General features: G+C 32.6%; 1 protein-coding gene across 13 annotated transcripts in view; it reads left to right on the forward strand.

Annotated features, from left to right (window-relative positions):
* The window catches only part of EML5 (EMAP like 5), a 244,705-nt gene that overhangs the window by 199,946 nt on the left and 27,848 nt on the right, over positions 1–16,911 (forward strand). For 5 of the 13 annotated variants that reach the window (XM_074235552.1, XM_074235553.1, XM_074235554.1 and 2 more), the window contains 3 exons: positions 7,711–7,884; positions 11,928–12,136; positions 15,044–15,201. In XM_074235552.1, coding sequence (XP_074091653.1) covers positions 7,711–7,884; positions 11,928–12,136; positions 15,044–15,201 — 541 coding nt within the window. Of the gene's footprint in view, positions 1–7,710; positions 7,885–9,968; positions 10,249–11,927; positions 12,137–15,043; positions 15,202–16,911 lie in introns of those variants that run through there. The other 8 variants (XM_074235560.1, XM_074235563.1, XM_074235558.1 and 5 more) reach the window with 5 other exon arrangements.

A 16,911-nucleotide genomic window follows, 5' to 3' on the forward strand; every position in this document is an offset into this window, starting at 1 on the left:
ATAAGAGAAGTACAAATTAAAGTAACCTCAAAGTACTACTTTACATCTATCACATTGGCAGAAATGACAAAAAGAAGAAAATAGTAATTGTTTGAAACACTGTGGAAAAAACAGGAACACTATTGCACTATTATGGAAAGTTTGGAACTATTTAAAACTATTCCTCAAAATCACTAAACTGTTCATCCCTTAATTTAGTAGTGTTACTACCAGACACATACCTCAGATAAGTCAAAGGCAGAGGGAAATGTTCTTCAGTATAGGAAAGGATTCATCATTTGGGAAATGTCTGAACAAAAACAGTGTGTATATATAGTGGAATATTACTGTGATGTGAAATGATGACTAAGGGATTCAGAGAAACCAGTGAAGAGCTGTATGAACTGATGCAAAGTAAAGTGAGCAAAAACCAAATTATACAGTTACTATGAAAATGTATAGCAGACCAGTTTTGAAAGACTGCCAATGACTAATATATCCCTTTCACTTCTTGGTAGAATGACAGTGGCCTAAAGTAGGCATATCCAATCTGTGACCATGGGCCACACGCAGCCCTCAAGAGTCCATTCATGCAGCATTATTACATGTTATTATTATACTCATATAGGTTACATTATAGTCATAAATAAATATTATATTTTACATGTGGCCCTTGACAAGTTTTTATTGGGTGATGCAGCCCAAAAGAGCTCAAAGGTCGGTCCTGAGGTTCAGAATATTTATTTTATCTGACCATATTAATTTGGCACAATTTAGGGGGGGAGGGGAGAAGAGCTGGTGAGCAATGATTTATCTTTTAAAACATAGAGCAGAAAAAAAGATCAGCAGAGAACACAGACAAGCTGGAAAAGTTTATGACCATGTTAAATTTAATATATCCTTTTAAAATGCTGCTTATAATAGAAGCTGACAATTTCATATTAATTCTAATTTTCTTATTATTTGTAGTTTGAAATGTTTGTGTTTGTTAAATTCATAATAAAAAAAGAAAATAATTTTAAAAGATAGCCTTTTCCTCTCTTGAATTCATAATTTAATAAGGAGGTTTAGTCAACTTTCCAGTAAGTAAACATTTTTTAAGCACCTACTATCTTCCAATCTTTGTACTACATGCTGGGGATGCAATGAGAGAGAAAAAAAGACAGGCTAAATGGGGGAGACAGTACATAAATGACTTTGTACAAACAAAATACATACATACAAATAGGAAAATTAGATCTTCAGTAGAGGGAAGGCATTAGAATTAAGTGATTAGACTGAATTTGTGATATCTTTGTGACTTAACAGGGAAGTTACAGTTTTTAAAATTAAATAAATCCGGGGAGGCTAGGTGACACAGTGGATAAAGCACCAGACCGGGAGTCAGGAGTACCTGGGTTCAAATCCGGTCTCAGACACTTAATAATTACCTAGCTGTGTAACCTTGGGCAAGCCACTTAACCCCATATTTGCCTTGCAAAAACCTAAAAAAAAGTTAAATAAATCTCTAGTATCAGATATTATTTGTCTGTTTAATAAAATAAAAAGTACCAAGTAAATATACAGGTTATTTGATATGACTGATGATTTGGTTAAATGGAAGGTTACTATAATTGCATATGACTTTGAGTTTTGTAGCAATTTTAGCTGAGCAATTTTTTTCCATATATTTTTCCAAATACATGTAAAAATTTTTAGCGTTCTTTTTTCTTAGAACTTGAATTCCAAATTCTCTCTCTAACTTCAATTAGAAAGGCAAGCAATTTGATGTCGCATTGAAAAAATGTATGTATAATGCATATTTTTTGAATCGGCTTTTACACTTTACTAACACGATATATGAAATCCTGGAAAACATATATGTGTATGTGCATATGTGTGTGTTGTATGTATATTTTACACATAAAAACATTATTGTATGGTAATTGCCCCTAAATAATCTTAACTTACTAGAGAAAGGGCCAACTTTAGAGACAGGAAGAGTTGGATTCAAGTCCTACTTTCAACATATATTAACCATGTGATCATAAGTAAATTCAGCAATACCTTAGATAGCTTTCTCTAATACTATGTAGGCATGGTTCCTAATACTAAAATCACAATTCTCCTCCCTCCACATACAAACATTATATGAAACAAATTATGTAGTGATATACTATTAAATACTTAAATTTTAAACCTTTTCTATCTTGAATTATTTATTGATTTTCTGTTGCTTTAGGTATTTCTAGTCAAAAGTTTATGTGACTAACAGGGAACTGAGGGAGAGAAGATCAGGAATAAGAAACTAGAACTATGATTTTATTGATAAAGGCAATTCTGACTTTACTGATGTAAGAAACTCACTTAACTGATATAGATTAGCAATTTAGTGCTTGAAGCACTAAGAGGTTAGGTCACACAGTCAGTAAATGTCAGACACAACACTTGGATCTATTTCTTTGAGATTCTGTAGCCAGTTTACCATTCTCTATACTCTGCTGCTTCTTGAACTAAATAATATATAATTAACAGAATAGATGTAAAAACCCCTTTTTAGGTTGTCTTGATCTCCTCATTATGGCAATTGACATACATTGCTTAAATTTCTTTTGAAATTGTTGCAATCAGTTTTAGCATCCTTTCCTCTATTTCCCATTATTAATGTCAACAACAGTAGACAGAACATGTTGGAGTGCTTTGGATTGTACTCAGTTTATTTATCTTATTTTAATTTTATATTTTTTATTTTTATTGTAACAAGCTTGATCTGTCAAGTGGACAGACAGTTACATCAAGAATGATTTATTTCCTCTATGAGAAATACAATCAGTTTCATGTCAGTCAGTCCACCACTTTATAATTCCCTTCTCAAAGACAGTATTGATGGCTTATAGATATAGGCTATTGTGTATTCTATAAGTCTTTGGTCCTTCTCTTTACTGAATCCTAAACCATGTACTATAATATTGTGTTTTGCTAATCTCACCTATGCCTTCCTTTGTATTGAAATCACCAAATATAAAACTTTATATTGAATTAATATGAAATGTCTTATAAGATTCTTTGATTTTCTCTCTCTCTTTATCCTCTGCAATAGATAATGATGTGCAAACTACAATTATTTTCATAATGGGTTTTTTCAAATACTTATCATGAGTATTGATGAGCTTACTAATATTCAATGAAAATGTGTTTCTTGTTGTCTTTGGAAACACAATAAAAACAAATCCACCAGCTTTTATTTCCTTGTACACAGAATTGCAAAAACTGTCCTTCTGCATAGTAGACTTTCAGTAAGAAAGACATGGGTTCAAATTATACCTCAGAAACTTCAGGACTCTTTGCCTTTAGGCAAATCATTTAACCTCTTTGAACCTCAGTTTCTTCATCTGTAAAATGAGAATAATAATAATGCGTACTTTACAGGGTTGTGAAAATCAAATGAGTTAACCTGAATTAAGCAAGATTAAAATGTGAATTAATAGTAGTTTTACAGTATTAGTGTCTCACAGTTTAATTAATAACAAGAATGTCAAAACTTATATGATTCACTTCCTTTAGTAGCATGTCCTGGTATTGGTAATTACACAACAATTCCCCATACAGTGAAGGTCATGTTTATAGTTAGCCTGAAAGCTATGTGATTCTTAGCATCCTCTCTCCTATTCCTGTCATTCTGCCTTTAACACTACAGAGCTAAAGGTAGTGCACACAAGTAAGAATCATTGTGTGTTCAAAGAGTAGATCCCCCAAATGCCAGCTGACTCATAATGAGTCTTTCTGAATTTGGCAAGACTCAGCTTTAAATAACAGACAGAGCATACTACCAGGACTTCATTACAAACTTTTCTAGTGGGATAAAAGCAGCCAAAGCTTGTTCCCCACTGAGTTAGTCTTTAAGAGTCCAGAGTCATCTTCATACCTTCATGAGGCACTGAGAAAGAGGACAGGTGAAGGAAACCTGCACATATTATTACAGTGAGGCATTTTCCCCTTAAGAATAGCAGAACTGGGGCAGCTAGGTGGCGCAGTGGATAAAGCACCGGCCCTGGAGTCAGGAGTAGTACCTGGGTTCAAATCCCGTCTCAGACACTTAATATTTACCTAGCTGTGTGGCCTTGGGCAAGCCACTTAACCCCGTTTGCCTTGCAAAAACCTTTAAAAAAAAAAAGAATAGCAGAACTGCAGGGGTGGGGAGGGGGCAGCTAGGTGGCACAATGGATAGAGCACCAGCCTTGGAGTCAGGAGGACCTGAGTCTGGCCTCAGACACTTAATAATTACCTAGCTGTGTGACTTTGGGCAAGTCACTTAACCCCATTGACTTGCAAAAACAAACAAAAAGGAAAAGCAGCACTGTTACATCCTAGATGCTCTTACAAAGGAAGGAGAAATGACCCCGAAGGGAAAAAAAGAAGGGAAAAGAAGATGGACTAATACACAGAGGAAGCAGCCTCTGCTGGAAGGGAAACAGTTTTTTAAATATGTATTTTTATTTTTATTTTTTTTCCAGTTCCATGTAAAGGTAGTTTTCAACACTGATTTTTTTTTGTTCAGTCTTGAATATTAGAGAGAGAGAGAGAGAGAGAGAGAGAGAGAGAGAAAATAAGCTGATTTTAAAAAGGGAAAATAGTATGCTTTGGTCTGCATTCAGACTCTATAGCTTTTCTCTGAATCTGGATAGCATTTTCCATCATAAGTCTTTTAGTATTGTCTTTGCTCATTGAACTATTGAGAAGAACTCTAGCTATCTATCTATCATACTTGATTGCCACACAGTGTTGCTATTAATGTGTACAATGTTTTCCTAGTTCTGCCCACTTCACTCAGCATTTGTTCATATAAATCTTTCCAGTTTTTTCCTAAACTCTGCCACCTCATGATTTTTTAAAGAACAGTAGGGGCGGCTAGGTGCACAGTGGATAGAGCACTGACCTTGGAGTCAGGAGTACCTGAGTTCAAATCCAGCCTCAGATACTTAATAATTACCTAGTTGTGTAGCCTTGGGCAGGCCACTTAACCCCATTGCCTTGCAAAAACCTAAAAAAAAAAAACAACCCAATAGTATTCTATCACATTCATATACTCCAGTTTGTTCAGTCATTCTGCAATTGATGGGCATCTACTCAGTTTCCAATTCTATGCCACCACAAAAAGAGTTACTTATGAATATTTTTGTCCATGTGGATCTTTCCCCCTTTTTTATAATCTCTTTGGGCTACAGACCTAGTAATGGTATTGCTCAGTTTTATCATCCTTTGAACATAGTTCCAGGTTACTCTCCAGAATGGTTGGGTCAGTTCACAACTTCATCAACTGTGCATTAGTAGGAGGGTCACAATTTTGAGGGCATTAAGGGATACGTTCTCAAAGTAACACAAAGAATAGAAGATACTAAAAATATAGAAACTGAAAACTCATAATGCCTTCAGAAAGGGCACCAAGGGAACATTGTTTGATTATTAACAATCAATATGGCCCCATCTCAGTTGGCCTTGGAAGCTTCAGTATTGCTTTAATTTTTTATTTCTCTAATTATTAATATTATTTCCTTTAATAATTTTTGTCATTACTATTGATAGATTAGATTTCTCTCTCAGAAAACTGCCATACTTGTGTCCTTGGATCCTTTGTCAGTTGAGGCATGGCTTACACTTAGAAATTTGATTTAATTATTTATTTATAACCAACAAAATATATTCTGGGGACCAATTTGTTACTAAATTGCATATCCTTTGACCTTAATTGATACCACTGCTAGGTCAAAGAGAACAATAAAAGAAGAAAAGGCAAATGCCTAAAGCTAAACTTTATTTCATTCCATGCCTTTTTGATCTTCTCAACTGCCTCAACAGCTGCTTGACACTCAGTCCTTCGCCTTCCTCCAGTCTCAAAATCCTGACCAAATCAGCGATACCATTTTTCCTGGAAGGATTGTATCAGTCTCCTTTACCATGGTCCCACTCACTGTACCAACAATATTTCAAAATGCCTATGGCCAGTGTATCTTGTCACCCCATTAGAATATAAATATACACTCAGATAGGGAAGGGAGGACTGCCTTTTGTAGTTTTATCACTAAAGTTACTTGCATTGATCATAGTACTTTTTAAAACCCTTATTTGATATTTTGTTTTTCCCTATCACATATAAAAAGCAATTTTAACTTTTTTTTCAGATTTTGAGTTCCAAATTCTCTCCCCTATCTGCACCTTCCAACCACCCCCCAATTGAGAAGGCAAACTATTATAGATTATACATGGGTCACATTTCTTAAGTCTTCCAAAGCTGTCTTTACAATGTTGTTAATTGTATAAAGTGTTCTTTTGTTCTACTCATTTCCTTCTTCATCAGTTCATACAAATTTTCCCAGATTTTTCTGATACTATCATTGTTCCCTACTACATAATAGTATTACAGTCATGTACTATAATAACATTCACATATCATAATTTTTCAATCATACTACAATTATTAATCACCTTCCTTAGCTTTTAGGTACTTGCTACCACAAAAAGAACCACTGTAAATATTTTTGACATAAATCCCTTTTCTTCTTTTATTGATCTCTTTAACATAAATGGTATCAACTGGGGTCAAAAAATATGCAAATTTGTTACAAATTGGTCCCCGGAATATATTTTGTTGGCTATAAATAAGGAATTAATTCAGATCTCTAAGTGTAAGCCATGCCTCAATTGACAAATTATCAAAGGACATGAGCAGAGGAAGAAATATAGTTTTATCACCAGTAATATAAAATATTAATATTAGAGAAATTTTAATAATTAGATAAATGAAAATTTAAAGCAATATGCAGGTTTCACACCTTTTCAGATTGGCAAAATAGTGAAGAGTCTGTGGAAAAACAGGTATATTAATGCAGGGATACAGAATGTCCCAAAAGTTTTAAAGCTGTGATTAAAGCTCTGGATTGGTCTAGCCTTTCTGAAAAATAATTTGGAAGAATCATCAATAAAATATATTTAACTAAAAATAGAATGAGTATTTTTTTAAAAAGCAACAAAAAATCCCAGTTTATTTGCTACTTCCTCCAAAAGGCTTTTCCTAGTTACCTTACATGCTTACACCTTCCTCTCTCAGGTGACCTTTTGTCTATTCTGTATTTGTTTTAACATTAGCTAATAGATGTATGTTTTTCAGAATTCATTTGGATATTATAAATGGAAGGATTCATGGAAAATATACATTTTTAATGTGTAAAAATAGTCATGTTCATAAGAATAGAATAGTTATAAATAGTCTTAACACTGGGGACAAATATTAAAAAGACTAAATAGTAAACAGTAGAAAAATATAGCTGTACATTAGTCTAGCTAGTATTCAATAATCTTTAATAACCATAACAAGGCTTTAGTCAGTTTTTTCAGTTTCTCATCTCTCTTATATTTTATGTTTTGAGCTTAAGGAGATTAAGAGTTAATAGTGTAAAATGTAAGTAGCCATACTATAATTTCAAATTGAATAAATATTGGAAAAATACACTTGAGAATGTCCTTTGTGTAATTTAAAATTGCACTAAAACTTTGGGGGCATCCTTTATCCTTATATTGCATTCATTATTTTCTTTAGTGTTTTAAATTGTAAACGTTTTATCTTATCTCTGAGAGATAAGATATTGTCCTTAATTTGGCTAATTATTTAATATTTCAGAGATTATATACTATTTGTAGAAACTAAAACAGCATTTGTAACAAATCTATTACAAACTTTTTTCATTTGTTCTTTAGCTACAGCTCCTTCTATACACATCTGGGATGCAATTAACAAGCAAACTTTGTCTATATTACGATGTTATCATTCAAAAGGAGTATGTTCTGTCAGCTTTAGTGCTACTGGAAAACTGTTACTTTCTGTAGGTCTGGACCCAGAACATACCATTACCATTTGGAAGTGGCAAGAAGGTAAAAAAATTTTTTTTCTTTATAAATTATATTTATAGAGAATAATAGTTCAGAATGAATTATATTAATTTCATGATTTGCATTTTGTTACAAATAACCAACATTTGTATTGTCTGTTATCTGCATATTTATGTTAGTATTATTTTAAGGAAAGCCAATAAGCCAAAACCTTAATGATCATATATGATAATTTTTAAAAGCAAAGGCTTATCACTTAAAGATGCAATTATTCGTGTTACAAAAAAAGATTTGCCAGATAATTCCTTTCAATAAAGTGTTTGTGAATAATTGATTCTGCAAAGAAGTTGGGGAGGAATGGATTAAGTATTTGAAGCCATTGCCAATAGAAATAAAAATGAAAATAAATTATTTCAGGATAAGAAAATCATAGGAGAATTATTTTAATTTACTAAATTTCTTTTTATATAAAACTTTAGGGGAACATTATGATGTAAAATCAAATACACTTTGCACAGGTGCTTCATGATTAAGAAAAATGTTTCACTGCTTAAGTTTGCTAGAACTTATAATTTGAATAATGAAGGTCATGAATTGAATGTATCTAAGTAGAATGTATGCTGAGACTCCTACACCTTAGTGTGTCTTACATAATCATATGCAAGGGGATAGCGACAAGAAATCTAGGTATACTTCTGGTTTTCAATTACAACCTTTGAAACAGGTTTTGATTACTTTAAAATTTAATCACTTTGTAGGTCATTAGTACAAGCTGAATACAAATCAGAAATATTCCAAGTCAGTAATCCAAGAATATAAATTACTTGGGGAAAATGATCTATTCAATGAAAACTACTAAGAAAATTGGAAATCAGTTTGACAGAAGTCAGTTTTAAACCAGCATTTTACATCACATAGCACAATAAACTCAAAATGGATATGCAACTGAATGAAAGGGTAAATGATTTTTAAAAAAGATGAGAAGAAAAGATCAGGTTCTTTTCACAGCTATTATTATGAGACAATGCTATCAAACAAGAGATGAAGGAGATCACAGAAAATAAAGTACCATTTTGATTTCACAGAATTAAAATGCTTATGCAGTGCAGCAAAAATAATATGAGAACCATCAATTAGAAAAAAAATTTTGCAATAGTATGTTTTTTTACTTTTTTAAATGTTATTTTATTTTTTTCCAAATACATGCAGATAGTTTTCACCATTCATCTTTTTATAAGATTTTGAGCTCCTTATTTTTCGTACCACCTTCCTTTCCCTCCCTCATCCCTATGACAGCCAGTAATCTGATATAGTTATATATGAATAACCATATTCAACATATTTCCGTATTAATCATGTTCTGAAAGAAGAATCAGAGTTAAAGGGGGAAAACATGAAAAAGGGGGGAAAGCATAAAAGAAGTTTTAAAACAATGAAAATATGAGAATAATTTTTAAAAGAAAATGTGACATCACTTAAAAAGTTACTCATGTCACAAAGGGGTTTGCCAGATAATTCCTTTCAATAAAGTGTTTATGAATAACTGATTCTACAAAGAAGTTTGGAAGATCTGCATTCAGACTCCGTAATTTTTTAAATGGATATGGGATGACATTTTCCATCACAAGTCTTTTAGAATTGCCCTGAAAACTGAAATGCAGAGAGAAAATAAGTCCATCATAGTTGATCATCACACAATTTTATTGTTAATATGTGCATTAGTATTTCATCACATTCAAATACCATAATTTGTTCAGCCATTCCCCAATTGATGGGCATCCCCTCAATTTGCAATTCTTAGCCACTACGAAAAAGCTACTATAAATATTTTTGTACATGTGGGTCTTCTTCCCTTTTTAATGATCTTTTTGGGATACAGACCTGGTAATGGTATTGTTGGTTCAAAAGGTCTGCAGCTTTATTGCCCTTTAGGCATAGTTACAAACTGCTTTCAAGAATGGTTGGATCAGTTCACAACTCTGCCAACAATGCATTAGTATCTCAGTTTTCCTAGACACTCTCCAATATTGATCATTTTCTTTTTAGTAATATTAGCCAATCTGATAGGTCTAAATTGGTACCTCAGAGTTATTTTAATTTAAATTTCTTGTTGGAACATTTTTTAGGTTGTTTTTTTTCCAAGGCAAATGGGGTTAAGTGACTTGCCCAAGGCCACACAGCAAGGTAATTATTAAGTGTCTGAGACTGGATTTGAACCCAGGTACTCCTCACTCCAGGGCTGCTGCTTTATCCACTGCGCCACCTAGCCGCCCCTCGTTGGAACATTTTTATATGACTATAAATAACCTTACATTTTTCATCTGAAAACTATTTATTCATATTCTTTGATCATCTGTCAATTGGGGAACAACTTATATTCTTATAAATTTGGCTCAGTTCTCTATATATTTTAGAAATGAATCCTTTATCTGAAATACTGTGAAAACTGTTTCTCAACTTTCTGTATTTCTTCTAATATTGCTTGAATTGGCTTTATTTGTACAAAATCTTTTTAATTTAATGTAATTAAAATCACTTATTTTGCATTTTATAATGTTCTCTGTTTCTTCTTTGATCATAAACAGCTCCCCTTTCCATAGATCCAACCACATTAATAATAGTTAAAATAGCTTATGGCATCACCCCTTGTGTCTAAATCCTGTGCTATTTCAACCTTCTTTTTTTTGTATTCGATGTGAAATATGAGTCTATGTCTAGTTTCTGCCATACTATTTTCCAGTTTTCTCAGCAATTTTTGTCAAATGATTAAGTTCTTATCCCAAAAGCTGGAGTCTTTGGGTTAATCAAATAGTAGATTATTAATCATTTATTACTGTTTCTTTTGTACCTAATCGATTCTACTGATCTACCACTCTACTTCCTAGCCAGTATCAGACAGTTTTGATGACTGCCACTTTATATTAGAGATCTGATACATCTAGGCCATCTTCCTTTGCATTTTTTTCATTAATTCCTTTGATATTCTTGACCTTTCTTTCCTCCAGATGAATTTTGTTACTAATTTTCCTAGCTGAATAAATAATGCAGTATTATTGCATTAATGATAAAGATCTGATAACATCTAATAAGAATCTGACAGGGAATTAACTTTAAGCAAGTGAGGCCACAAATCATTCTCCAATATTGTGGCAAAAGTATATGGAAAAATTTGAAATTCTTTAAAGAACTGAAAACTGTTGTCAACCATATGAAAGATTTCACCACATCAGTGACAAAAAAATATAATCAATACATAGCTGAGTTTTCACCTCACAGTCAGCTAATCAGCAAAGTTGGAAATTATCAGTGCTGGTGGATCTACTAGAAAATAGGCAAACTGACATACAGTCTTAGTGGAGATATAAATTAATCCAGCCATTATTCAGAACAATTTATAATTCAGCTTTTACAAAAGGTAACTAAAATGTCTATTTCCCCACAACTGGGCATAATTCTAGAGGAGATAGGCAACATAAAGAAACTAGTTTTCCTCAGAACAACCATAGTAGCACTTGTTTGTGGTAGCAAAGAACTAGAAACAGATTGGGCACCCAACATAAAATGACCACACAAATTGTTTTATATAAATTCAATGAAATATTACTGTAAGAAATGACAAATATGTAAAATCCACAAAAGTGTAGGAAGATATATATATGAACTGATATATAATGAAATAAATTGAACTAGGAAAATAACATAGGCAATGATTATATAATAATGTAAACTATAAGGACAAAGAACAAGAAACTGAATTCTTTGTAAACATAATAGCTAACTTTCACCCCAGAGAATAGTGCAAAAATGAACTTCCTTCATGACAGAGATGAGGTTGCAGGTATGGAATATCATATATACTGGCAGACCAGTGTATATATGTGTTAGTTTTGTTAGGCTACCTTTTATTTCCTCTTTTTAAATCTTTATTACAAAGGATAGCTTCTGTGAGGGAGGAGGATGGATTTAGGGGAAAATTGTTATAAAGCATATAGTATCATTTATTAAGTTTAAAAAAATAAATCTTTATTTGAGGATTTTAAACTTGATAATTCTGTAGAGTTTTTGTTATGTTTTTTTGTTACTAGGTGCCAAAATTGCCAGCAGAGCGGGTCACAACCAACGTATTTTCGTAGCAGAATTCAGACCAGATTCAGATACTCAGTTTGTTTCAGTAGGAGTGAAACACATCAGGTTCTGGACCTTAGCTGGGAGAGCTCTTCTTAGTAAAAAAGGACTGCTGAGTACAATAGAAGATGCCCGGATGCAGACTATGCTAGCTGTAGCTTTTGGAGCAGTATGTATTATAATGAAGTTTTAAAAAGAGTGTGTGTGTGTGTGTGTGTGTGTGTGTGTGTGTGTGTGTGTGTGTGTGTGTGTGAGAGAGAGAGAGAGAGAGAGAGAGAGAGAGAGAGAATTTAGCCATTCTTTGTAATTTTAACTGTATTTCCCTGAATATTCTTACTTAGACAAATGAGCCATTAATATACACTTATGCTGTAAAATAGGCATATCTCTTCACAAAAAAATCTCCTTGACTCTCAAATAGAAGGATGTTTAATATGAAAGGAGGAAATAGTAACTTATTTAATATTAGGGCAGAGTACTGGATAAAAACCAAGAGGACCTGCATTTCCTACCTCTGCAATTTACTCAGTTGGATGAGCCAGGGCCAAGCTATTTACTCTTCAGGAGCTTCCTATTCTTCCTCTTTAAGAATCTTTTGAACTATGTCTGTAGCCTAGAGTTGTTATGAGAAAAGCACCCTATAAATGCTAATTATAAGTACAATTGTCATTTTTATGTACCACCATTAATCGTAGAATGTTTATCTCCATGTATGAAAGACAAGTGAATTATTCAGAATTACTAGAGGAGACAGAGTAAACAAGAATCCAGATCCCCCAAAATACATCTTTCAGGAGTTTTTAAATCCCTGCAAAGTACCTCTTAGAGTTAAGGGGCAACAAACCATGCCTGTGCCCCTACATGAAAAATAATTTGTGACTTAAAGACTGTATTTGTATGTAGGGTTTTCTCTAATTTTTAAGTTTCAGGTTTATGTTTTAAGCATTTTTTTAATAAAGAAATAGGAACCAGGTGGTTTCTTCAGCCTTAATTCAATTCAACAAATAGCTAAGTACTTTCTTATTTAGTATATCACTATGATTTGTGTGGGAATACAAAGATGAAAAATAATACAATCCTTGCTCTGGAGATTTTATGCAATCATACACTCAAATATTTTACACAACATTTATGTAGATATAAATGTATATATATACATATATATGCATGTGTGTGTGTATATATATATACAGAGAGAGAGAGAGAGAGAGGAAATAGATATGTACAAGAAATATGCATGAAATAGAATATGACCAGGGTAAAAGAGAGATACAGATATAGTGCTCTATGAAAATTTTGAGAAAGAAGAGTTTGCTTTCAACTGGAGGTAAGCCCTCATGAAGAAATTAGGTCATGTAGTGCAACAATCAGGGACAATTTTGGGCTGTCTGCAATGAAGAATACCATCTGTATCCAGATAAAGAACCATGGAGTTTGAACAAAGTTCAAGGACTATTCCCTTTAAGTTAGGAAAAAACCTGATATCTTATTGTCTAATCTTGTTATCTCTTATACTTTATGTTCCTTCCTTGAGAATATTATTTCTCTCTCATCACACTCAATTTGGATCAGTGTATACCATGGAAACAATGTAAAGACTGACAAATTGCTTTCTGTGGGGGGGGGGGGAGTAAGATTGGGGGAAAATTATAAAACTCAAAATACATAAAATCTTTAATTTTAAAAAAAGAAAAATTAGGTCATGACTGAGATAAGTTTAAAGAAATAGAATGTCAATCAGAAAAGATAATGAAAAAGTACTTTCTCTTCCCAAGGAATGGCTGCGACAGAAAGGGGAAGAGAGGACAGGATCATTAAGTAACTAGTTGTCTGACTAGAATGTAAAATGTATGAAGAGAAAAAGCATGAAGATTGAAAAAAAGAAAATAAGCCTGAAAAGGTTTGTTAGAACCAGATTGCAGAGAGCCTAAATAAACCAGGTTATTTTATCCTTTTAATAGAGAATATATGGAGTAGCTAAGTGGCACAATGCATAAAGCACTGGCCCTGGAGGACCTGAGTTCAAATACGGCCTCAGACGCTTAATAATTACCTGTGTGACCTTAAGCAAGTCACTTAACCCCCTTGCAAAAAAAAATAGAGAATATAGGGAAATGACATAATTTAAGCTTTGAGAGGATTTGGGGAAAAGTTACATTAAGGATAGAAAGAACAGAGATTTAGCTTATATCTCCACATGAGATTAGATGTATTTAGGATTCAGTGCCTCCTGTTTGTGGGAAGAAAAGGAAGAAATAGACATAAAAGGAAAGGAGAAACTATGTCTGTAGCCTAGAGTTGTTAGCTCATCAGGAGCTTCACAAAAGAATTGTGCTGAAACAGTATTTAGCATTTTAATCAGTTGTTAAATATATCGGTAGAATTTTTTGGTAAATTTCATTTTACTATGTCAATACTGTTATATAAAATTTAATTTTATAATTTATGCTAGTAAATATGTTAGTGAAATTTAACTTTATATTTTGGAAGGTGACTAATAGAATATTTACTTATCTTCTTGATGGCTAAATTTAGTATAAATAATAAAATAATTGATATTTATTTATAGAACTTTAAAGTTTGCAAAGCACTGAACATAGGTAATTTAATTTGAGCTTCACAAGAAGTGGATCAACAAGTAATTTTTTTAAAACCTAAAAACAAGTTTATTTACTAAGGGTATTGTGATTTACTTCAATGGGGTGAGGCAATAGTTATAAAATCACAGATCTATAAAATGTTGGTGAATATAACTAAATCCAAAGAATTCCTTAAACATGATTTTAGCAATTAGTTTCATCCACTTTTCTGATTATATCTGCTATCAAAACTATTGAAAGTAACAACTGAGATGTGGCTTCATGTCTTTCATGCTCTCAAAGAAATTCTAAGTCAAATAATAAGGGTATGTTGAGTTGGGAGATATAATTGGCATCCATCAATAATCCTATCTATTATTGTTTGCATAAGAAGTCATGTGTTTTATATAAGAATGCTTATATATTTTATATTAGATGCTTATATCCATTATTTTCCTCATTTGAATCTTTTGATGAGTGTATTTTTCCCCTTTCAGAATAACTTGACATTTACAGGTACTATCAGTGGAGATGTGTGTGTGTGGAAAGACCATGTTCTGTGTCGTGTTGTGGCCAAAGCTCATAATGGACCTGTCTTTGCAATGTACACAACCCTTAGAGATGGGCTTATAGTCACAGGTGGCAAAGAAAGACCGTAAGTGTTATTTTTTCTTATTTGAAATTTTTACTAGAATTGTCAACTAAATGAAAACTTTAGTTGAATATAAATAAATGTTTATGAGGTTGACACTTATTTAGTGTTATAAATGAAAAGAAAAACCTGCTAGAGTGAGAGAAAATTATACATTTTATTCACGAACCTTGCAAGATACACCTTACAAGATATATAGGAACCTTACCTAGGCATGAGGCACACATTGGTCTTGGGAGTCAGCTAATTTATGGTCCTCAGAACTCTTTCCCCTCCCTCTTGAATGTTCATAGGCTCTCAAGAGTTTGAGTTACAATCTAGAAGGTCCACTTATTCCATGATATGCTTCTAATATGATCCCCCCCACATCATAGGACACATGGTATGCTAATGAACCCAAATCATCATAGGGGGTGTGTGGGTTAATATTCAATTACCTGATTGTGCAAACTCAGTAGCATTAGGTCAAGATCTCTAGGTCACTCTTGGGGTGGGGGGTGTTGCTATCCCTGGAATGGGATTAGGAAAACTCTTCCAGCTTTGTGATTGGGGGACATTCCCTCTTTGTAATGGATTCCCTAAGGGCTCCCCTCCACACTCTGTGAAGACCAACACCCTACATTCCTCACATTTAGCTATATAGAGCACTCTATTTTACTTTCATCACCCAGGTTTTCTACTCATATATTTCTCTTCCATATTCAAATTAAAACTTAAACTGCAGCAGCTCTGTTAATAGGTATGCTCTTCAGCGTATCAAACTCAGAGGACATGTTCACATACCAGTTGTTATTGGTGATTTGGTTCAGGGCAAGCCCTTAAAATCTGAATAAGAAGAAATATGTTTTTTCATGTGTAAAATGGAAATAATATACCATTTATCTCCCACTGGTTAGAGGAAAAAATTTTATAAGTTTTATAATATTATATAATCTGAGTCATGATCATTTTAACTATAATTCAATTCAGCAAGTATTGATCCCTTTCCAAATACCTAACAAACTCTTGCAAAAAGATTTCAATCTCCATTGAATGCATATTTTCAGATTCGTAATAATTACCTGCTGTTATAATTTTTGTTTAAGGTAAATTTGTCAGATCTATATGATCTGACTGAATAATATTTACCAGTGTTCATTCAACATTTTTAATCATATACTGCTATTGGTAAAAAAAAAACATTTTAAACATTCTCCAATATGTATATATTTATTTATAAATTGTGTACATATACTCTTGTACTATTATACTTTGAACATTGTAAAACAAATAGAAAATTGTCATAAGTATGAGATAAAAAATAAATAACATTTTAAAAAATATTAATGGTAGAAAAACTTTTTTGCTCTTAAGAAAAATATTATTGAATATTTTTCATTATTTTTGAATAATTCCTGTGTATTTCCTAGCAGACAGATTCATAAATAATAATCGTTACTTTTTTACAAATTAATCAGCTCATTTGTTTGATGATGTATCTAACCAAAGATATGAATTTTTGACAATTTTACAAGATATAAAATATAGCAATCAAATCATTGGTCATGACATTTAGTGAACATGAACACTTATTAGCAAGAACTAGCTGTGTCTGTTTGTAGGTAATAATACATTATACAAAAAAATCTCTGATTCTAACTCAGCAGAAAAATTTCAAAATAAATCCATAGTTCTTATTTTCATGGATCTTTTTAGTGGCCTTAACTTTAGTGC

The sequence above is a fragment of the Macrotis lagotis genome, chromosome 4, assembly GCF_037893015.1.
Source record: "Macrotis lagotis isolate mMagLag1 chromosome 4, bilby.v1.9.chrom.fasta, whole genome shotgun sequence".
Classification (NCBI taxonomy): domain Eukaryota; kingdom Metazoa; phylum Chordata; class Mammalia; order Peramelemorphia; family Peramelidae; genus Macrotis; species Macrotis lagotis.